This window comes from Meleagris gallopavo, chromosome 7 (genome assembly GCF_905368555.1).
Source record: "Meleagris gallopavo chromosome 7, MGAL_WU_HG_1.1, whole genome shotgun sequence".
Taxonomy (NCBI): domain Eukaryota; kingdom Metazoa; phylum Chordata; class Aves; order Galliformes; family Phasianidae; genus Meleagris; species Meleagris gallopavo.
The window spans coordinates 8,444,051-8,467,683 of NC_139410.1; the positions used below are offsets into that span (position 1 = coordinate 8,444,051).

The window sequence follows — 23,633 nt, forward strand, 5'->3', positions numbered from 1 at the left end:
ACATCCATTTGCCCCCTCCCATACCATGAAAGGGTACAAGAGTCCTTGGGAGCAGGCTGGGGCTGTAGCAGGAACAGCCCCAATGTTTCCCTTCTCTTCCAGGGGGCAGTGAATGCTGCCCTGTGATGAGGTTTTGGCAGCACCTGTTCCAGCAGGTGAAAGCACTGACCTCAGCACATGACAGGGCCAGGCTGAGCAGTGTGGGGCTCACTGCCTAAGCCTGACATGAAGTGCAGGCTGTGGGTTCCAGTGCTGCCGTGGATCCTCACAGCTCCCACTGGGCACTCAAGGTCAGCAGGAGGACTGTAGGTACCCCAAATGGCTGGGGTACCAGCTTCAGCCCCATGGGCAGGGTGCAGGTGGGGGTCACTCTCTGTGCGCAGGGGATCTCATCTCGACCCTTTGGGAGAAAAGGCAGAAAGCCCCAAGAGCAGAGGAGGAAGGCACTTCCCAGGCTGAACCTGGTGCTCCTGCCATGTCTCCTGCCCAGATACGCCCTGCAGTGGGTACCCTCCTTAGCAGGCAGCAGAGCACAGCTGCTAGCTATCTGGGATGCAGCGGGCTGCCTTCCTTCATCCCGCGGTGGGCTCAGCTCAGGGCTCCGAACCCACAGGGTGCAGCTGGGGGACACCGGAACCTCGTGGCAGCAGCACACGACGAGTGCTCACGGGTACAACGAGCACAGAAAGACGGCCAGATGTGCAGGCTGGCTTTTGAGTCAGCACGGACGGCACTGGTCCCACCCTCCATCCCGGCTGCGGAGTCTCCTCCTCGCCCTCTCCCCCCCTCCCGCTTTTCCTTCCCCTGGTCCCGAGCACTGAAACCACCCCCGGACCCGGACCCGGCCTCTCCCTCCTTCCTCCCCTCGTTGCAGCTCGATGGGAATCTGAGCCCAGCGACATGGGGCTGCACGACTCCTTCTTGGCGCTGCTGCTCCTTCTGGGGGGTGCCTGGGCTCAGCAGGCTGAAGTCAACGCCCGTGTCTTCAGGGCTCAGGGTAAGCGGGAGGCAGCCCGGAGAAACGCAGGGCTGCCGAGCTTTGGAAGGAGTCGTGCGTGCGGTGCGGGTACTGATCTTAGAGGTCTTTTCCTACGGTAGTGATGCTGTGGTTCTATGATTCTTTGGGCTCTGATGAAGTGGATCTGCTTGTTTTGTGCTGGTTCTCCTCTGGCCAGGTGTCCTTGGCAGAGCAGGGATGCAAGGAGGGGATGGCAAGGGTTTATCTTTGCAAAGGACATCAATCTGGGCACAGGCTGTTGAGGCGCATTTTTAGTTTCACTCTTCTCTGCAATGGTATTTGTACTGAGACGTGTTGGGAAATCACGAATTTCTCTTTGTGGTCGTAGCTGCAGTGTCTTGGTTTGGTTTAGTTTTGTTTTAAATCTTTGCTGCAGCTGCATCTTATTTTAAGTACTAACGATGGTCTTGCAAGCATGAATGCAAATGGGAAAGAATGAAAGCATGCACAAATGAATATTTTCTGGCTATGTGCTCAGACACGGTCCAGCTTACTATAAATGCCAAAGCAGAAATGCTGAGGAAGAACAATCTCAGCCCTACGTGCCTGCTTGCGTGTCGTATGTGAGATTAGCAACTCAGCATTGTGCTGCTGGTGTTTGTCCCACGACTGTGCCAGAGGCTCAGTGGAAAGCAGTGCTGAGCCACGCTGCTCTGCTTGCCCCCAGACTGCCCCGTGGACCTGTTCTTTGTGCTGGACACCTCCGAAAGTGTTGCCCTGAGGGTGAAGCCCTTCGGGGACCTCGTGGCGCAAGTGAAAGACTTCACCAACCGCTTCATCGATAAGTTGACCGAAAGGTACTGTGCTCATCACTGCCCTCGGGGGTCTTTGGGGCTGTGCCAGAGCTGGGTGGGATGCTGGAGGAGAGCAGAGCTATGGGAGGTACCAGGACACCAGGCCATGTCTTTCCTCTGCATGCCCATGGCCACACTGGTCCCACTCCAGCCATTGCCAATGTGTGTGCTTAGGTGTCCATGGAGCTCTTTGGTGTTAATTTTGATGATGAAAGGCACGTGTCTCTCAGGCATTGAACCCAGCTTTGGGGGTCTTGTGGGACACCACAGCCTCTTCACCCACTGATCTGCTCCTAGATGCACCCTCACAGCCACCAGCCCAATCTAACCCTTGTGTTTCCAGGTGGCCACCTAACTTCCCCAGAGCAGGGCAGGATGCTGGGAAGGGCCGCCACCTATCAGTACCACATCACCACATGTTTGGGGGCAACCTGCCAGGCCGCCATCAGTGCAGCCTGGCTTCTAAACAAGGTGCCAGGCTTTGTCCTGAGCCCCTGCTACATGCAGACAGACAGATGGGCTCCCTGAGTCTGGCATCTACTGATCACCCTTGTGCTTCCTACGCACTGTGTGCGTCATTGCCCTGCATGCAACTACCATGTCTGCAGTGCTACATGTAGTGCAGTGGGCTTGGTGCGCCTCAGGGATGGGTAGATGGATGGTGATGCTCAGGGGGTTTCGGGAAAAGTCCTCATGGGAAGGGAGAAGACAGACTTGGGAAGTGTGCAACTGCACGTCTATTTGGGATTGGTCCCTGCATCCTGAATGTGTCATTTTAGGAGACACTGATTATGACTTCAGACTCAAGCACAAGGTGCTGTGACACCTCCCTCCTAGGCAGTCCCAAGCACCAGAGAACAAACCTATGTTGGTGCATGGGAGAGGGCTTCAGTTCCCACCACTCTCTGGATGCAAGCATCCTTCAGGCAGTGACATTCCTCTGTTTCCAGAAGCACAAGGAAAGCAGGGAGCCTTCCCAAAGCCTTGGCAGAGGAACTGCATTTCACATTGCAGGCAGTGAAGGAGGCAGCTTGGTAACAGGGCCATGCTGAAGGCACATGTCCTGGTGTCCCCTCGCAGGTACTTCCGCTGTGACCGCTTCCTGGCATGGAATGCTGGGGCTCTGCACTACAGCGACTCTGTGGTCATCATCAAGGACCTCACTGCCATGCCCAGCGGCAGGGCTGAGCTGAAGAACAGCGTGTCGGCCATCAACTACATTGGGAAGGGCACCCACACTGACTGTGCCATCAAGCAGGGCATCGAGCGGCTGCTCGTCGGGTACGGCAGCGGGGCTGGGGCAAAGGACAGGGTGAGGTGGGTGGTGGCTGGGATGTCCCTGTGCAGGTCTGTCCCTCCTGTGTGAAGGAAGTCACCTAATCATAGGGTGGCGGGTTGCTGTTGATCCACCTGTGCTTAGATGAGACAAGCCTGGCTGTAGGCTGGGGCACTGGGGCCTTAAACCCTTGCAGCACTAAATGCAGTATTTAAATCCTTGCAGTGGCTCCCATCTCAAGGAGAATAAATACCTGATCGTGGTGACTGATGGACACCCTTTGGAGGGGTATAAGGAGCCCTGCGGAGGCCTGGATGATGCTGCTAATGAAGCCAAACATTTGGGGATCAAAGTGTTCTCTGTCGCCATCTCACCCCACCATCTGGTAAGGACCAAGCAGCAGTTCCAGGGCAGGGGTCTCATGCTGCTCCAGCATAGCAGCATTTGGTGTAAATGGGCTCCACTGCCCTGTCTGGAGACAAGTGGTCACTGAACAGAGTCAGAGTGTGGGAAACACTGAGGGTTGGGGACACACTGAGGGCTGGAGGGAGGATGCAGGTCCCCAATGAGTCCCCTGGGCACATCCTACATGAGTGCCTGCAGATCTTCCTCTGACTCCCAACCCTAGGACCAACGTCTCAACATCATTGCCACGGACCATGCCTACCGCCGCAACTTCACTGCCACCAGCCTGAAGCCAACCCGGGATCTCGATGTGGAGGAGACAATCAACAACATCATCGAGATGATTGTGAGCACTGCCTGTTCCCCTGCTGAGCCCACCCCTGCCCTGGGCTCCCTCCACTCTCACAACCCACCTCTCTTTGCTTTTTGCCTTGCAGAAAGACAACATGGAGCAATCGGTGAGTGTTCTCCTACACACCAAGCCCATCCCCTGTGCTCATCCCTGCCCTGCAGGACTTGGTGGGCCCACTCTGCCCAGCATCGAGAATGCCCCCAAGCAGGGCATGGTGCTGCCATTTCTTCTGATGTTGTTTTTTACTTTTATCCGCCCAGTGCTGCTCCTTCGAGTGCCATGTGAGTCAGGCCCTCAAGGCCTCTATCCCCCTCCTTGTGCCCCCAGCCTGTGCCTTGGTAGCTCCATCTAACCCCTACCTCTCTCCTGCAGCCTCCCCGAGGACCCCCAGGACCTCCTGGTGACCCAGGCCACGAGGTGAGGAATCAGCCCCTGGCCACGTAGGGATGAGTTGGTCAGGGAGATGATGGGAGCAGCTGTCCCATGTGGCCTCTGTCCTTTGCTCCCCATATCCACGGAACATTGCCCTGATCACCTCCCTGCTCTTCTTTCAGCCTCATTTTATTCCTGGAGAAGGTGAGCTAACTTGTATTTCTGTCCTATATTTCAGGGAGAAAGAGGAAAGCCAGGTCTTCCTGGTCAGAAGGGAGATGCTGGAGACCCTGTAAGTAGAAAACTCTGGAGGTTTTCAAGAAGCATGGAGATGTGGCACTGAGGGATGTGGTTTAGTGGGCATTGTGGTGATGACCAGAGGATCTTAGTGGTCTTTCCAATCTTAATGATTCTATGATGCTATGTTTCTAGTGGACTAGGCTTGGTGGCTCTGCTGGAGCTCTCAGGCACATCCTCATTGGCAAGGTGATGGGGAGCTGCACTTGGTGTCAGCAATTCCCATCCCTGCACCATCCCTTGTAGGTCACTATCCTGTACCCCTGTACCATCCCATTCCCATGGTGGTGTCCTAGCCAGCTATCCCTGGAAAGGAATGGTGACACAGAGGCATCCCCTTTGCATCTGCCCACCCAGCACAGAGTCCCACAAGGCTGCCTTGTTCCTTGCCCCAAGCAGCTGCCCCTCCTGTGGGATGCCTCTCTGACTCATGGGGTGTACTCTGAGCTCTCTCCTGACACCACAAGCACAGCAGTGTTATGGAGAAACCTTCAGTAAATAATAAGCTAATTGTATCAGGAAACCATTTTCCTCCTCCCTTTTTTGCTAGGTACGTTTATTTTGGGATAAATGTTACTCCCACACACATAAGTGTGCAGTTACTCAGCCTTTGTGTGCCCAGTTTGGAAACCCCACAGCATGTAAATGTTTTTCCTTCCTGAGGGTTTTCTGCCCTTCCACTTCACCCCAAATGATGTGTCCCCAGGTGCCCAATTTCCCTCACCACTGGGGATGGCTGGGGATGCAGGAGGTCCACCACCCCACAGCATCTCGTGCCACATGAGCAGGCAGAGGAAGAGCAGGTCCAGGGGAGAGGGCTGTGGCAGTGGGGGCAAGAAGCATATCCCAACAGGATGTGTCAAGAGACATTACAGAATCATGTTTTAAATGCTGGTGAGAGGGTGGGTGACAATATAAAGTCAGTGCTGTATGGTCCTGAATGGGGACTGCCCCCTTAGTGCTGACTGATGCCTACCTGCCTACATAATACTGTGTTTCTGTCTTCCAGGGCAGGCCAGGGGACATGGGGCCCGTTGGCTACCAGGGAATGAAGGTATGTGGGGCTGCAGGGAGATGGATACAGTTTCTAGATGGGGGACAAAATGCTGGTATCCTCATTGTCCATTTTCCCTCTTTCCTCTCACTACTAGGGCGACAAAGGAAGTCGAGGAGAAAAGGTGAGGACAGCAAAGACTTGAGGGGTTCTTGGTGCCCCTGCTTGGCTGGCAGCCCACTGCCTATGCACCCAACCCTCCCGCCAGCATTGGTATCTGGCAAGGACAGCGGGTCTGAGGGTCCTGACCTCTCTGCTTCCCTTTGCAGGGCTCCAGAGGAGCCAAAGGAGCCAAGGTTAGATTTTGCATCATTTATTCTTCCCCACTGATGCTTGAGCTGGGAGGGAGGAAGGGTGTTTGGAAATCACTTCCTCATGGTCCCTTGTCTGCATTTCAGGGTGAGAAGGGCAAGCGTGGGATTGACGGCATTGATGGCATGAAGGTAAACCTTCCTCTCCAGTGCCCTGCTCAGCCTGAGGACTCTGGTTGCTGCCCAGGCACCCCCAAAACTATGTTGGGGCCCACAGCAGAGGGCCATGTCCCACATGGGACCCATGTGCAGGGCCATCTCACAGGTACTGCTTACAGCAGCACTTGTTCTGTCTGTCCCACAGGGAGAAGCTGGATACCCTGGGCTACCTGGCTGCAAAGGCTCACCTGGATTTGATGTATGTTCCCCATGGGCACCTCCTGCTTGGGAATTACTTGGAAATGCTCATAGTGTCCTATGTGGTTCCTGGACATCTGTTCCTCTCCACTCATGAAAACTGCCCCTGTTGCACTGTGATGCATGACAATGCCATGTTTGGCTGGAGGCTGATTGGTGAGAGCAAGAGCTCAGTGCAAAGCAGCAAGCAGCTTCAGGCCGCTGTGCCCACACAGCCAGAACATACTGGAGGTTTGGATGGCAAAGCTGCCATCCTTGGACTCACACAGCCCCACAATGCAAGAGTGTTGTGTCATGCATCCCTTTTGCTCTTCGTGCTGAGATGCTGTGTGCCAGGTTGCCAGAAGGCTCCCCCCATGCCATTTTCCACAGGTAATTGTGCTGGGCTTTTTTTTTTTTTTTTTTTTTTTTTTTTTTTCAACAGGGCACTCAGGGCCCACCTGGACCAAAGGGCGATCCCGGTGCTTATGGACCCAAGGGAGGAAAGGTGAGCCCATGGTATCCACCTCACACTCCCCAGCTTGCTGGACCATGGGGCTGCCCTTGCTATGCCCAGCACAGAAGGAGGCGTGCTTGGCAGCCTCCAGCTTGTAAGAAGGACAGATGTCCTACACCCACTTTGGAGATGGAGTGGTTCAGGAGAGGCAGACACTCAGGTTTAAGGGGCACTCTCAGGAGACACAGTGATTGATCCACTGCAGATCTCCCCATGCCACCTGGGGACAAGCCCCTACTAGAATATGCTGCCCCTTACCCTCAGTGAGGTCTGGTTGGTGAGATGTGAACTGTGCACTGCTTGCCCCAGCTCCAGGATGTTCCCAAAACTCTGAGAGGTTCCTGAGAAATGGTGGCTCACATTGGTGAGGCAGTGGAGGGGATGGGGACCTCCATGGGACTGTGGAGAAAAAGGGATTTCAGGGAGAGCCAAAACTCCAGCCATCCACATCAGCATGGGGACCAGAATCCACCCCTTGGTACTGATGTCTTCTTGTGTCCTTGTGAAGGGGGAGCCTGGGGAAGATGGAAAACCTGGCCGGCAGGGCATTCCTGGGAGTCCTGGAGAGAAGGTTGGTGAAGAGCTCACACAAGTCCTCTGCAAGAAGGAGAGGTCTCTTCTCCAGCCTCTCCCTCAAAGCAGAGCTTGCCCAAGGCTCCACTAGTATGCAGGGCTTTGCTTCAAAACCCTCTGATTTGTCTTTGCTTTGTTACAGGGTGCTCCTGGCAACAGGGGAGAGCCTGGACCCTTAGGGGAGATAGGGGATGAGGGTTCCCCAGGCGCAGATGGTCCTCCAGGAGAGAGGGTGAGCGTGGGCAGGCTGCAGCAGGGGCTGATGTCTGTGGGCAGGTGATGAGGGAGGGTCGTGCAGTGCTGAGAGGGGTCCTAAATCTGTGTTCCTACCATCTTCTTGCAGGGCAGCAATGGAGAAAGAGGACCCCCAGGCTCACCAGGTGACCGTGGGCCACGAGGAGATCTGGTAACTACATCCATGGGGAGCCTGTTGGCTTCTGCTTGCAAATGGTAGCACGTTGGACAGCTGGGGCTGGAAATGGGTGGCCAGTGGGCAAGCTTGGCTCATGCACCTGCCTGCCTGATGGGCGCCTGCCACATTTCGCCCTGGCACCATCCCCTGGCAATCACACCTTCACAATAACAGGTTATCAGCAAACAGACAAACCCCAGAAAAGAGCATGCCCAGAGAGCAGGCAGAGGGCAGTCTGTGGATAATAAACCAGTTGGTGAGAGCAAATGAGCAGGATGTCCTCCTGGGGGAGTGGTGGGGCTCTGCAGGCAGGCAGAGTTCAGTAAGGAGGGCACAGCAGTAGGCAGGCACCTGGGTGAGGGTAAAACCTCCCTCCCTTGCTGGAGTGAGTGGGAGTCAATAGGAAATCATTTGTTGGGCCTGTCTGGGATGAGTCACCTGCTGCAAGCATGGGGTGAATGAGGCTATGGGACAAGTGGACAAACACATGGCCAATGGCACAGGTACCTGCATGCTTCTGCTGTGTGGGATGGCATCCAGGAGCAGCACCCTAGCGATGCCAGCACTGCCAGGTGTTTGCTGTTGTATGTCCAGGCTGAAGTGCCACTCACCTTGAGGATAGGAATGGGCTGTGTTGGGATGGGCTACACGAAGCTGAAGCAGCCTCCTCCTTCCTGCAGGGGAAGCACAGCAGCACCACCGCATGTGGTGTGTGGGGCAAATGTGCAAGGGAGATGGATGCATGCCATCAGCCTGTTCTGCAGACAGAGGGCTGCTTCCTTCCAAGTTTTAGATCAAGCACAAGGCTTGGTAATCTTGACAGAAACACCTCCACCAGTGTTCAGGGCTCTTCAAAAGTTATTTTATGTTTACTCTTTGGCTTAGGAGCCCAGCCTGAAAGCAAGAGCTTTGGATCACCAACCACTTTCCCAAAAGTTTTAATCCAGGTGTAACCTTCAGAAAGCCTCTCCGGGATTGCAGGTGGAGCAGCACCCTGTATGAAGAGCCTTGTAGTGTGTGCCACCAAAACACCCTGCCTCAGGTTTTCCAGGCTCCCCAGTCAGCCTCGCTGTGCTGGTTTCCCACCCGAAACCTGAAGAATCACTGTTAGGATGACTGTTTCTACCCAGCACACACTACTGTGTCCCTGCTCCCCATCACATGCAGGACCCTTCACATCCCGTGCATGCCCCTCTGTTTCTCATGTCCTCTATGTGTGTTTTCAGGGAGAACCTGGACCACCTGGTGACCAAGGACGGGAAGGACCTCTTGGACCACCTGGAGACCAGGTAAGATTTGGGACTTTCTGGATTGCATGTGGAAGTGCATGGGCTGGCAGGGAGGCTGTGCTCAAGGGCTCAACTGATGCCACAGCATCTTGAAGCAAAGTCTCCACATGTTCCAGACCAGGAAGCAAAGCCAGTGCAGAGGGGCAGTGATTTCTAGGAGAACTCAGAATTTGAGCGGGGCTAGAAAATGGAGACTTGGCTGCTGGGCTGGGGACAAAAAGACCTTCACGTCATTTCCCAGTCCTGTGGAAACAGATGTCAACACGTCTCGTGGACAGATCTGGAAACCAGCAAGTATGAGCTGCAGCAGTGCAAAAAATGTTCAGGCCTGGGGCCAAACACTGCTTGCCTTGATCCTGGGAGTTAATGAGATGTCTCGTGAGTGCAAGGACAGCCTGACAAGGCCTCGGCAGTGGCCTGACACCCTTGGAATCTGCAGACGATCTGTCCCAAAGCCAATTGCTTCTCAAGTCTGCTCACTATGAGGCCTGGTGTTCCCACTATGGGCCCACTTCTTCGTGTGCGCTTCAAGAAATAGATCTGAGATCTGCTGGCTTTCTGAAGCACAGAGCTGGATTCCTCCAGCTGAAAGGCAGCTTCTATCCCTCGCACAGTTAAAGGTTCTTTCCTCTCAAAGTCATACCAAGCTTCCACTCAATTCCTCTGGAGTTGCTGGGTTAATCCTTGATGGAGATAGCACTGTTGGCAATAACCAGCATGGCCTTCCCACCTGAGCAAGCATGCTTTACATCACCCTTGGATGAATTCAGTGGCACAACTCCCCTCCTATTCCTGTAATCATCAGAGTTTCAATAGAGCTCAAGATATAGGAAAGTACTGAGATAAATGTTCCCACTGCTGGAAGAGGATTTCCCTGAGGGGTGAAGAATGAAGATCGGTGTGTGAGCTTTGGAAATCCTTCATGGTCAACCCACTGTTGAAGAGCCCTGTAGGAGATTTGGAATGTGGGACAGCCACAGAGGAGCCACTGCTGTGTTCCTGCCTACCCCAGCAAGGGTCACCACTACGGAAACACTCCCATGCCAAAGTTGGGATTGCCCTGAGTCAGACTGCCCTCAAACCTGCCTTGTGCTAGAGAAAAGCACCAAATTCTCATTGAATTGTCCAGATATTTCTGTTCTTAACTGAGCTAAACTGCTCTGGCCACAGTTAAAAAGTATCTGACAGCCACCAGCTTGTTGGACTTGACCATGGTAGGAGGTGCCACTGGTCAGAGGGTGGGAATTTGGATGTGTGCATGTAATGGGCAGGTGCTATGTGTTGACACCAGCGAAGGAAGAAGGACCAGAGCCGCTTTCCTTGTATAGGGTCTCATTCCAGTTTCAAGGCAGGAGAACTGGGCAGGATAAGATAGAATTCAGGTGGAGATTTGACCCAAGCCTGGGCGCCAAAGGTGTATAAGCATGACAGAAGGAAGGATCTTCCCCAGCCTGCCTTAACTGGCAGAAAGGAGAGGAGGCTGTCACCAAGCCTACGGGTTATCTATCTTCCCTTCCCAGGAGCACTGAATTCATTCCCTGTCAGAGAGGGAAGTGCCGCAGCACTGATGCTTCTCCAGAGCAGCAGCTGCCCTAGTATCCCAGTCACTCTAGGGACATTTAACAAGCAGTTGTAAAGAAAAGATGTTTTTTTCCATAAACTGAGGGAAAATGTTTTTCCTTGGCCAAATTAAAAATAAATGTGTAATTGGGCTTGGGCAAGGGAAGAACTTAGGCAAACACTAAAAAAAGCATGCTCTTTTCAAGCCATGTTATCTGCAAGCTCTGGCTCTTAGAGCACATTTGTCTTGGCAAGGAGAAGGAGTTCCTGCTAACCTGTGACTGTGTTTCACCCTTCCTTCTGTCTGCAAGAGAAGCTAAAGGTCAGCATGCTCATCCCCTGATCTCCTGCGCTGCTTTCGTGGTCCATCTCCACATGGCCCTGGTGCCCATTCCTCCTGCAGTTCTTGTTGTGTGTAGAAGGAAAAGAGGTTAGGAAACTGCTAAGGACTTCACGACTCAAGATCCTACATCTTCACAAACACCATCGGGGCTGCAAAGGGTTTTAACTTGTTTGTTACAGTGAAGCCACCTATGACCAGCATGAGACAAGTGCATCTGGAATTCAACTTTGGCTGATATGTATGGTCATGAAATCCAGTCCCTCCTTCCCAGCTTTCTCTCTTTTGGGCTCTTGTACAGAAATAAGGATCACACGCCTTTAAGCAGGCTCTTGCTCTTTTCCACACTACGCAGTTCTGGTGTTGTCTGCCACCATCTGTGTGCCCTTCTGTGGAAGAAGAGTGCATGAAGCAGAGCAGCAAGGACAGCTGGAGGGAACTAAAGCTTCCTCAGCTTGTGGGTGGTGAGAGACAGCAGCTGCAAAGCTGGGCTAGGCTGAACAATACATGAAGACAGCTCCTACTCCAAATCTCACCAGTACAGACTATCTCTGTTGTCTCGGGCTTCCTTGGGCGTTTTTGGAGCTCATAAAGACAAAAAAAAAAAAAAATCCAACAAAAGCCCAAATCCACCCTCTTCCTGCCTTCTTTCCTCCTTTGCCTCTTGAATCTGAACATCACTGGCCAGCCCTGCAGCTGATGGACCAAGTGGCCGCTGCCCAGATGGACATGGCAGAGTGACAGCTCTGGTCTGTTCCAGCAGATGCTGCCAGGACCCTGCAGCCTCCTGAGGACAGAGACTCCCCACAGCCATGGAAGGGCTTTCATCAGCCCAGCTGCCATGAGTCATGTCCAAGGCTCCCGTAGAGAGAGGCCTGTGATAGTTTCAGGGTGATATGATCCATCAAGGAGGGACATCAATGCAATGCCCAGCTGTGCTTCACTGCTGGAAAGTGTTGTCTTGCCCCCTCCCAGCCTCTTCCCCTCTGGGTCCTCCTCCTGGAATACCTCCTTACCCAAGTACCTCCTCACCTGAGTTGATCCCCATGAATAGAGCCTTTCTCCTCAGTGGAAGTGACTCACTGAGTGCAAGGCATGAGGTTCCTGCTCCCACCAATCACATTATGAAACAAAGGGACCCCTCTAAGGATGGGCTCATGTGACAGCTCTTTGTGTTCTCCTAGGGTGAGCCTGGACCCCCAGGACCAAAGGGCTACAGAGGAGATGATGGCCCCCGTGGCAATGAGGTCAGTGCTGCTTCATCATCATATCTTCTTGGGAGGAGGGAATTGAGGGAAGACCAAGCGATGCTGCCCATTAAGACTGTCCACGCATCCCATAGGTCTTGAAAACCCTTTTTTGGGTACAAAGTGAGGTGTCAGCTTCCTGACAGATATCTCAAGGTATTTTTGGTGGATCCCTAAGGCTGTCAATACTTTTTTTCCTATCTTCCAGAGAGGGTATATAGCTGCACCACAAGTGATGTGGCTTCACCTTGTGGTTTGTTCTTCCTCTGGCAGAAACTAGGGGAGCAAAATATCTCCTGTGGTAGGCTTGAGTAACTCTTGCGTGCTGCCCCTGAATGAAAGGGGCTTCTTCCTAGCTTGTAGGTGTGTTCTCAGAGCTGGTCTCAGGTAGGAAGCAAGGGACCAGAGTTCTGCAGGGAGTCTCGAAAGGCATCATCTTCCCACATCAGTGAATGGTGCACAGTGCTTGACTCCTCCTTCTGATTCATCCAGGGTCCCAAGGGATCGCCTGGAGCACCTGGGTTGCCTGGAGATCCTGGCCTAATGGGAGAAAGGGTGAGTGGTGTTTATGGAGACTGCATGCAATGTAGGAATGATCTACAGCTGCCTAGTTCCGTGCAGCATGGTCCAGGTCAGGGAGAAAAGAAATGGCTCTCATAAACAGCTGAAATATATTGGGAAAACTTGTAAACAGCTTTTTTTTTTGAGCATGCAACCCCTTTGCAGGCTCAGAGAGCCCTATCTTGGAATGTACTTTCAGCAGTGGAGGTAATATTGCCCAGCATTCCCAGCTTGTGCTCATATCCCTGATCTCTGAGAAGCACAGTATCACCATCAGAACTTCTGGGGCTTGTCCCATCTCATTCTTTTCCATTTTCCTCTTAAAATAAAGAATGAGAGGTAGTCTTCAAGAGAGATACAGGCAGCTCATGTCCCAGTGCCCCCCACACTTCATGAAAAGCTACAAAAAAGCTGCGCTATCTGGCTGTGCAGTGATGGGGAGGGGGGTGGGGATGGGGGACACAGCAAGACTGGTCTCTGTCCTAGGGAAAAAGAAGTAGTAAGAACAATATTTAGCTGGATATAGCATAAAAGAATACAATAACTGTTCTTAACACAGCTCTGCAAGTAGAGCAAGGATGGCTGTTGCCTCCTCTTGGTGGCTGCTGAAGGAAGGCAAGATCCTTTTGCCATGCAGAGTATTCTGCTTGTCACTGTCTCATTTACTTCTCCCTTCCTTTCCAGGGGGAGGACGGTCCTCCTGGTAATGGCACTATTGGATTCCCGGGTGCCCCTGTAAGTTTAGTGTGCTGCTTTGAAATCATAAGACCATTATTGATGCTTGTCTGACCTAACACACTTCCTTTTCTTCATTCCCAGGGGCAGCAAGGAGACAGAGGGGACCCTGGCATTAATGTAAGTGGGTTGCTTCCTTCTGTATCTAATAGAGAACTCCCTGGCTAGCGTCTTCTGCTGGTACTTTGGCTTGTAGAGCCTATCTGTCAGTTGTATGGTGAAATGGACTCCTTGAAACAGCCTGCTCACCCAGAACCCAGTTTGTCTTATGCACAGATCCCCCTCCCTCGTCTACTTCTCGTAGAAGTGTTCTGCCTTCATGCAACACCAAGGATGGCATAGCACTCTCAAATGTAGGTCCCAAGCCAGCATTTGGTGTTGGAAGAACCAGCTGGGGGGAGCTGGATAGTGACTTATGACAGGGAAAGCCAACTAAGGAGATGTATCCCTCTATAACATTGACATTTAGTGCTAGGAATCTTATCTTAGCTCTCTGTCTCCTCTCCAGGCCAGCTGTCATAAGGTCTATGCATCAACCTCACCACACTACCAACATCCTCTCTCTTATTTTTCAGGGAACAAAAGGATATGTTGGTCCTAAAGGTGATGAAGGAGAAGCTGGAGACCCTGGCAACGATGTGAGTAATTTCTATAAAGCTGCATTACTTTTCTCTTTTAGGGTGGTTTGGGAGTATGGCGATGGATCTAGGACTATGGTGCTCTTGGGTCAGAGCCCATCAGACTTTGTGAGCCTGCAAGAACTCTTTGCTGCTGTGCAGTATCTGATAGCAAGCAGAGCTCTCACTAGATGTTCACTTGAGATTCTACAGCTAATGGTTAGCAAACCTCCAGCTGTTAGGCCAAGAGTGGATATTATCTCCACATGGTGTTGTGTGCTTTCTGACAGCACCAAAGTTTGCTCTAAGGGACACTGGGCGTATCTCTCCACAGGATAGAACAAACTTTGTGAATTTTCTTTTTGTTTCATCTCCAGAACCCAACTGCTGGTCCCAGTGGCATCAAAGGAGCAAAGGGCCACAGGGGTCCTGAAGGCCGCCCAGTAAGTCAGGGCTCCAGAAGGATTTGCACCAACAAGCTGGGAGGTGGAAAGCCAAGCAACCTTTCCAGCCTCTGCATTGCATGGCAAGACATTGAGTTCTTGCTGCTCTTGTAAATGCTCTCTCAACATTTCTGTTTGACAGGGACCCCCTGGACCTGTGGGGCCTCCAGGACCAGACGTGAGTATGACAGGATCGAGGCACTGCTTGCTTACTTGGTCTTTGCTTCTGGGGGTCGCTGCTGGGAGGCTCATGCTCATGGGCTGCCCCATTACTGCCCTACTGAGTCTTGCTGGCAAGGTTTCCTTCCTTTGTGTCAGACCATCACCAGCCAGCCCCCTGTGCAGTGTGAAAACTTCAGCTCTCACATAAGTGGGAAGATTTAAATTATCCCCAGACTGGCCCCTCCTCTTTGCTTTGCTGGCTTCTTGATTAATTTGCCCACCAACCAAGGGATTTGGACATGCTGTGACCATGGGTCACAAAGACTCAGGTCCCCCCATTTTATGGTAAGCTCGTAATAAAAGCAACCTCCACAAAGGGAGGAAAGTTCTTGCAAGCTGGATGGTGGTTGTCCATGCAGCCTCTTCTGCACAGTCAGCATAATGGGTACTCTTTACTGCTGGCAAAGCCTAGCTCTGGCCTCCTCCAAGGGAAGCAGCCCCAACTGTACATCACTCATTTCCAGATTAAAATCTGTTTTGAAGGTGCAAAAACAGCAGTTGGGGTGGTGGGTAGCAGCACTTGGGAGCCAAGCAGCTGCCACTGCTGATATCCACAGAGTTTCTTCATCTCTGGTTTCAGGAGTGTGAAATCTTGGACATCATCATGAAGATGTGCTGTGAGTATCCTGGAATTTCTCCTCCTCTGGCTCCATGCAGAGTGGGGTCGCTGCACCTTAGCACCCCTGATAATGAAGTGCTACAACAGCACAGCGTGCTTAGGGGTCTGAATGCGAGCTTCACAATTAGCAATTTACTTAATCCCTCCAGGATTAGCTTTTTTATTTAAATAAGAATATCATAGTGTCTTTGGAGATAGAGCTCTGCCACACACAGTGTTTCAGTTCAGGGCACTGTGATCTAAAAGAGAGAGATCTGGATATGTCAAACAGGAGGGAAAACTCCACAAATGAGCAGGAGCTTGAATCATCTAGGTCAGGTGCCACTGTGTTTGCAGAAATGCAGACCTGCTGTCTGTGTTGTATGAAAACCTTCATCTGCAGCATTTTAATGCTCTTTCTTTTTCTCCCTTCTCCTCTAGCATGCTGTGGTGAGTGTTACTTGGCAAAATCATTCTGCAAGCGTTTGCTAATGCTTCTCCCTCTTTCCCCCTCCCTCTCCCTACTCCTTGCCTTCCACTAGGTTTGTAATCCGAAAGCCTTAAGCAAGGACCAAGAGTACATTATGTCCTTCAGCCATGGGCAAGAGGGGAGCAAGCTGAGTCAGCCTCCTCCACCCCACCAGTGTTCACCTCTGTCCTCCTGGGCTGGGCAAATGGAAGAAGTGAGGAGGCTTCTGAGGAAACAGATTTTGGAAATAGTTACTGAGTGTTTCGTGGGTACTCACAGCTTGGCAATGTTACGTGACTTACAAGGGGTGCTGAGAAAAATGTGAAGGGAAAAAATATTAAGCTGGTTCTTAAAGCTCCTATGTGGCTATTTTGCCGCTTAATTTTGCACCATGCTTTGCTGCCCTTCCACCAAGGCTAACAGCAAACACCGGCTGATTGCTTGGGTATGCCTCCCTGCAAAGCACGTTGCTCTGAGAGCAACTCAGATAGCAAACACAAGCCTCACCACGTGTGTGTTTTACTACAGAGTGCACTTGTGGTCCTGTCGATCTCCTGTTCGTGTTGGACAGCTCGGAGAGCATTGGCCTGCAGAACTTCCAGATTGCCAAGGATTTCATCATCAAAGTCATTGACCGCCTAAGCAAAGATGAGCGTGTGAAGGTGAGATTTCCTTCGAGTGCCAGGATAAATTTATTTTTCACTGCAAGTGGAAAAACAGGGAGATGCCTCCACTCCACAAGGCTCAGCTTTATAACCTGATGAGTCTCAGTTCCCCCTAGATTCATAGGGAGAGTCTGCAGGGTCTGTTTTCTCCCAAAATACACGTGCGTTACTCGCTCTGGGCAACAAGACTGCAGTGGCTGTGAACTCTTTCTGCATGTCATGAAGCAGACAACTCCTAGTTTGCCTGGTCAGTCAGTTTGTTGGTCTCCCCCTTGTTCCAATGAGCATTTCAGGTAGCTGGAGTAGCAACTTCCCAACGGCCCTGACAGCCTGCCCCCAGGGAGTCTGGTCTGCCCCCAACCTTCAATTAAGGTTTCCAGTTAAGTACACTGCTGAAAGAGATATTTGCAGCACAAAAGAGCAATGTCCTTCAAGTCCTTCCATTTGAAGAGCAGTAAAAATATTTACTCTCTGAACTCTTCCCTGGTAACATGCTCTGCATGGGAAATTCCACTTATCCCTCTGCTATGGAAGAGATGTTTGGAATTCAGACTTTCTGTAAGGTGTAACTCGACATGGGCTGTAAAGACGAGGATCTGCTGTTGGACATGACTGTGGACGTGCACAGGTCTCTGGCTGATAAAGTGCCAGTAAATAGCTTGGAAGACTAGAGTTGGGCAGCAAAGTTACTATTTAAGAAGAAAAGCATACCACCACAATGGTTTGTGTTGAGATCACTGAGGTGGGAAACCTGAGTTTGGGTCTTGTTTCACTAGGCTCACCTGCATCCACCCCTGTTGGAATAATACCACCACCAATAAGCAGCTGCATTGCTTGCCATAAAGATGTCCAGAATGAAACCACTAGCAGTTTCCTGAGCTCTTCAGGTCCCCTGGAGGTTCCTGGCACTAAATGACTTTTTTTCTTCTCCAACAGTTTGAACCTGGGGAGTCCCGAGTGGGCGTTGTGCAGTACAGCCACAACAACACGCAGGAGCTGGTGGCTATGGGGGATGCCAACATAGACAACATTGGGGCACTCAAACAGTGAGTCTGCAGAGTCTCAGCACACGGTGCAGAGACCTGACCCAGTACACCCTACTCGCGTCCCATCCTCCATCTCTAGACTAGCAGCTTCTGCAAATGCTAGGATTCTGAATGCAGTGAAAAGTCACTTGGTGGCTTTTTGAGTGGTACTGAGACCAAGGAAGTTACCTAAAACCCTGTGCAAGCAGGATTTTGCCCTGCCTTGCAAGCATGCCTGTATTTCAGTAAGACGTCTATTCCCAGCCGTTCCTCTGAATCAGGGCTTGCTCACAGGGCTTTCAGGCTCTCTGATGTCTGTTTGCAGGGCAGTCAAGAATCTGAAATGGATAGCTGGGGGCACCCACACAGGAGAAGCCCTGCAGTTCAGCAAGGAAAATCTGCTGCGGAGATTCACCTCCAACAATAACGTGGCCATCGTCATCACAGACGGACGTTCAGACACACTGCGGGACCGTACCCCACTGACCTCTCTGTGTGAGGTCACCCCGGTAAGGGCATGGTGGCACGGGGAGGCTGGCAGGGAACAGCTATGGAATGACAATCAGTCGGATTAGTGCAGTATCCGCAGGGGTCTCCATCTTTTGCTTTCCAAGGCCAGAGCTCCTATCACTGGAAGCTCTCTCATGCCGTGGCAGGCAGTCAAGCTTATGAACGAATTAGGCACCAATGATACACTCTAACTTTTCTACAGGTGGTTTCCCTCGGAATAGGTGACATTTTCCGGAACTACCCAAACCCAGACCAACTGAATGACATCGCTTGTTTAGGCATGCCAAGGAGACAGGGATTGTCCATTCAGAGAGACAACTACGCTGAGCTCCTAGATGACTCCTTCTTGCAGAACATCACCTCGTATGTCTGCCGAGGTGAGTGAAAACCTATGGGATCACCCGGGTCTGTGCGAGGACCCGTCCCCAGGCTGTTAATCCAGGTCTTACTCCTCACTCCTCGAAAGTTGCCAGAGCAGCATAGCTCTGGCTGGTGGCAATAAGGGCCATAGTAACAACTGTCGCAGCCGAAGGGTGAGGGATGCAAGCTGCCCTCCACGCATAGCCCTGGTCATGCTCTTAAATTGTGCTCAGGTATTGAGGGAAGAGAGCAATATTCACAGTTCAGTCAACGAGCAATAAGAATGTCTCATGTCTCAGAACACTCTGCAGCAATACCGAAGACCTAAGCCATTGCAGGATATCTCTGTCCCCAGAATTTTCAAGCACATATTCTGTGCTCTCTGGTGCTTATAACTTTGCATGACAACTTGTGTGAAGAGGCTATTTTGATAAGTATTTGTCCCCAGCGCAACTCTGTGGGAAGCTGTGCTACAGGAAAAAGCAATTTTCCTGCATGAGTTGGTAATGTTACTCTTTTTAATTTTCTTAACAGAGAAGAAATGTCCAGACTATACCTGCCCAAGTGAGTACCTGCTCCTCTTGTCATGATACACACAAAGGGGTTGTGGATGCTGTGGTTAGGGAAGTGATAGTTGCTGTGCATAGGGATATAGGGATGGAGATATCCCACAGCAGGGAGGCTCCTGAGCTCTGCTGACAGACTAGAGAAAGAGGAAACCTGGAATCTCTCATGTACACCCCAGCGCAAAGCACTTGGGGGACAGGAGCGAGAAAAGGCTGGACAGTTGCTTCTCTAATTCCTTAGGAGACTGTGCCAGATTTAGTCCACCTAGGCTTTAGATGAGACAAATGAGATTGGTTGTGCTGTGGGGGGAGGTCCAAGCACATACAAAAGGTCAGCACTGTGGCAGGATATCAGAGAAAAGTGGTTGGAAAGCGAGGAATTTAAAGAGATCCATTTTGATGTCAGAAGAGTATACAATCTTTAGACTCATGGAAACAGGCCAACCTGGGAAGATGTAGTGATTCCCCAGACAAAATGGGACGGTGTAAGTCAAGGAAAACACCTACTGCAATAAGTAACAGGAGTCATAAACTAAATAAAAGAAAGAATGAAAGGGTAAAAAGACACATGTAGGATAGCACTGGAGTAGGGGAAACGAAAGCAGCAAACCACACAAACAGTGGGGATTTCCTAAGTCTAACAAAGCAGGAAGCATGCGAGATAGCTGGGTAAATTCACCAGCTTCCTATGGAAAGCAGGAGAAAAAAGCAGCATAACGAGCCCCGGGTCTGTCCTCTTGCAGTCACTTTTACCAATCCGGCAGACATCATGCTGTTGGTGGACAGTTCCACCAGCGTGGGGAGCAAGAACTTTGACACCACCAAGAGTTTTGTGAAGCGGCTCGCAGAGCGGTTCCTTGAGGCCAGCAAGCCTGCCGAGGACTCTGTGCGAGTCTCGGTGGTGCAGTACAGCGGCAGAAACCAGCAGAAGGTGGAAGTCCCATTTCAGCGCAACTACACGGTCATCGCCAAAGCTGTTGACAACATGGAGTTCATGAACGAAGCCACAGATGTCAGTGCCGCTCTGCAGTACGTCACGGGGCTGTACCAGCGATCCTCTCGTGCTGGGGCTAAGAAGAAGGTGCTGGTGTTTTCTGATGGCAACTCGCAGGGGATCACTGCGAGGGCCATCGAGAGGACTGTGCAGGAAGTTCAGCAGGCTGGTATTGAGGTCTACGTGCTGGCAGTGGGCAGCCAAGTTAATGAGCCCAACATCCGTGTCCTGGTAACGGGGAAGACCGCAAATTATGACGTTGTCTACGGGGAGCGTCACCTGTTCCGTGTGCCTGACTATACCTCCCTGCTGCGTGGCGTCTTCTACCAAACTGTCTCCAGGAAGATAGCTGTTGACTGAGCACCCACGGGGGTTTCTACCAGGGCCGCTCCGGCTTCTCTCTCACCTAAAAATGAAAAATGACAAGACAAAAAAAAAAATTAACAGTATTCTTGACCAACCTGAGGAACTTGCATCTATACAGAAAGCCATAGTGCGACAGCCTGTCTGTGCACAGTCTCCTTCCTTCTCCACCTTCTTCTCCATCTGCATCTCTGCCCTCCTAGCCTTGAGCCTCCTACCCCTGCCCTGTGACTGCCTCTCACTAACTCCCTGCAGCAGGCAAGCATAAGTGCACCTAGCAGTAATCCTCCTGGACACCAAAAGCAACTTCATCTCTCTGGTTTTTGCCAAGAAAGAACCAGGATGAGGAATGTTGTACCACTAAGGACTTGCTCAGTCCCACAATGTCGATTATATCCTTTTTAGATACAGGGTTTTTTTTCTTCATTTGCCTCTTTCATTCATACGTCAGCTGTGCACTTTCCCAGCTAACAATGGTCCCAACCCAGTGCTGAGCTTCAGCATTTCAGTAAGTTTTGAGAGGGGATCACTGTCATGGCTGGCAAGTTTGGTTCATGTCTCCCATGCTGGTGGGAAGAGATGGACTTATTATCTGAACCACCCGTGCACTAGGCAGAACTGAAAGCATCTGTTGCCTCCTGTGCAGTGCAATGGGCCACTGACTTCCCAGGGCTGGGTTGGAGGTGGGTGCTGGAGCATACCTCAGTGCTGACATTCCCATCCAGAGATGGGGCTGGGCTGGGGGCAAGGAAAGGTGGCCAACAGCCATCGGGGAGGGGGTAATGTGAGAAGAAGCTGCACTCCTTCACTAACCGATTTTGTGGTCCTACAGTGAAACCAGGAACCTCATAAGTAACCTGATGACTTGCCTTATGGTCCACATGCCATGCTGGAAAATCTCTCTGAGCCCAGTTAGAGGATTTTTGTTGGTGGTGGTGGTGGTTTGTTTTTTTTGTTTTTTTGGTTTTTTTTCCAAGTGTCAAGCTGTTTCCCAGTGAGGGAAGACTATCAGACTATCTACGAGTTAGACACCTAGGCCTACAAACTCTACTATATATTGAATTATGACCTATTCCACAGCCCAGCCACGTCAAGAGAAAGGCTGCCATTATCTGCCGGGGCTTTGAATCACACCCTGCAGATATCAAAGGTGCTATCACTACGTGGGTGATGTGGGCCCTTGGTGTTTACACATTTGTTTCCAGGACCACACTGAAGATGTGGTTTGGCTGGGTGAGGTTTTGTTCAGCGCTTCCATTGGTGCTCTTGCTATGAATTCATGCGCTTCTGAGAAAGCAACAGTGATTTCCAAGTATCACCATCATCCCAAACTATTTTGTATCCAGAAGTTACTTTTATTTTATGCCTGTTTTACTAAAAGTTGTTCACTTCAGAAATTCGTCAAATAAATTGTTTTCCACAACCTCGTTGGAAGCTTGTCTCTCTTGAGTGGCTGAAAAGTGAAATATGGAATATTAGGATCTTGGGAGGACTGTGACAGGACTTCTTGCATTAAACTACACAGTGCAAAACAAGATAGATGTCCTGCATTTACTTAATATACGCCTATTACTGAATGCTAGGGATTTGAGAAATCCAGTGATTATTTGAATGTATGAATGAGTGTGTTTTAAATTGGTACAAACAGGCTTCTGCCCGCAATATTTTCCACTGTCTCATAGCACAGCTAGATGCTGTTGTTTCCAGAAGACCAGCCCTCACTGGTGCAGAGAGATGGAGAACATCAGGTGAAGAAGTGAGTCGTGTTTCCTTTCTCCTTCTGTCCAGTGTCTGTCCTCCGTGTGTCACTTCCTGGGCAGATGGGGACTCTGTTCTAGTGGCAGAGCTTGTGGTGGAAGTAGCAAAAAACTCAGACAGCTTTACCAGGCAGTCTGCTCCCTACGCATTTATTTTATAGCCTAAGGCAGCTCTAAAAGATGCCTGTCTTTGGGGTTGGCTGTATATCCTGGGGGCTTGCTGTGACCTTTCACCTTGCATGCATCCAATATCAGTTGATCCCCAGGTGCTGTTCCCCATCTATATCGTGTTTCTGTGAATGTGCTTTTGAGAAGCACCTCCCTGCTCCTTCCATCATCTCATGTTCTCCTCGTAGCTGTAGTCTCTTTTGGCCAAGCAAAAAAGCTATCTCAGCTGAGATGAGAGGGCAGGCTGGCAGTGCTGGGGATACCTCACTCACAGCTGGAAACTGAGGAGCACCTCTGAAGAGGCTCCAGAAGTGGTTTCATTTTGCATGGCGTCCTCCTTCCGAGGGGCGCTTCTAAAAGATGCCCTTCTGTCCTCTCCACAGAACCCTAGGAAAAAACCTTCATGTCTGTGCCTAATAAAGGCCACTATTGTTACAGCCAAGAAGAATTTCTTAAGGACCAGCGTGATTCATTGATGAAAGAGGGGAGCAGGGCACAAACCACAGGATTACCCAACCACCACCAGCACTGAGCTTGCCATGGTGGGGTGGGCAGAGCAGAGGGGTGGGCAGGAACCAGTTCCACTATTCCTGCTGGGCGACAAGGAGCAGGAGTGGAGCTGGAAGCTGGAAAAGATCTTACCCCCGAGGCTCCCTCTCTGCACTAATGGAAACCACATGCCCTCTGCCTCCAGCCACCCAGACAGGCTGCAGACAATGGAGAAGGGGACAGGGGGGATAAGGGAGACTTTGTGCCGCCTCTGCCCCTTGGAACATGTGAAAGACAGGAATGCAAAAGACACCAAGGAAAACTTGGGGGGAACACACTTTCCTTGGGCTGGTTGACAACAATTTGATCGCTTTCAGCTGAAAAATAAAGGGTGGCAGGAGGGATTTTTCCTGCCTCCATGAGCTTGTTTTCCCTCCTCAACCATGCCCTGGCTTCTCCCCATTTATTTAAAGAGGATAAACATCCCAAACCAGCAAACGCTGGCAGTTTTCATTTCCAAGCCTCAGTTTTGAAGCATTTGTCAACTTTCCCATGGGAAAAAATTGAACATTTGCTGTAAGCTGCCATTTGCCCAGAAGAAGCACCATTTTAAAAAGACTGGATGGAATGGGATGGCTTTCCCAGAAAGCAGGGACCAGCAGCAGCTTCCCAGCAGTACCAACACACAATGTTGATGTGCATTGCCTTGTTTCTCCCCAAGCTTGTGTGCTGTCCAGATGGGATTGCAGGAATCCTTGTCAAGCATTTGAGCCTAAGTTGGCCCCTGTTTGCTAGACCTGTTTTGTCTTCCGTTTCTGTTTCTATTTACTCCCATTCTTTCAGTCTCAATTTTTATGCTTCCATTACAGGGAAGGTCAAAAATGCCTCTGCCTGCAAGCCTGCTCTGCTAAACTTTGATGTTCTCCAGATGTTCAGCA

The 23,633-nt window shown here is 51.1% G+C and overlaps 1 protein-coding gene across 1 annotated transcript; it reads left to right on the forward strand.

Moving 5' to 3' along the window:
• The first annotated feature begins 784 nt into the window (after window positions 1-784).
• On the forward strand, window positions 785-20,707 carry COL6A1 (collagen type VI alpha 1 chain). The gene is made up of 34 exons (XM_010713158.4): window positions 785-997; window positions 1,686-1,815; window positions 2,893-3,093; window positions 3,314-3,473; window positions 3,717-3,839; window positions 3,931-3,951; window positions 4,106-4,126; window positions 4,218-4,262; window positions 4,456-4,509; window positions 5,524-5,568; window positions 5,666-5,692; window positions 5,838-5,864; window positions 5,967-6,011; window positions 6,184-6,237; window positions 6,661-6,723; window positions 7,241-7,303; window positions 7,448-7,537; window positions 7,649-7,711; window positions 8,944-9,006; window positions 12,091-12,153; window positions 12,646-12,708; window positions 13,399-13,449; window positions 13,534-13,569; window positions 14,025-14,087; window positions 14,444-14,509; window positions 14,652-14,687; window positions 15,312-15,348; window positions 15,771-15,779; window positions 16,327-16,460; window positions 17,400-17,509; window positions 17,814-17,997; window positions 18,201-18,375; window positions 18,893-18,922; window positions 19,668-20,707. Exons 1-34 carry the CDS (start codon window positions 901-903, stop codon window positions 20,276-20,278), a joined length of 3,060 nt encoding a protein of 1,019 aa, XP_010711460.1. The 5' UTR covers window positions 785-900; the 3' UTR covers window positions 20,279-20,707.
• The last annotated feature ends 2,926 nt before the right edge of the window (window positions 20,708-23,633 follow it).

Bases quoted from the DNA above. Each gene is read 5' to 3' on its own strand.
- COL6A1 (XM_010713158.4), top strand. From the start codon at position 901: ATGGGGCTGCACGACTCCTTCTTGGCGCTGCTGCTCCTTCTGGGGGGT. The intron at 4,510-5,523 runs GTAAGTAGAAAA...TCTGTCTTCCAG, and splicing joins AGGGAGATGCTGGAGACCCT to GGCAGGCCAGGGGACATGGG. The intron at 5,865-5,966 runs GTTAGATTTTGC...TCTGCATTTCAG, and splicing joins GAGGAGCCAAAGGAGCCAAG to GGTGAGAAGGGCAAGCGTGG.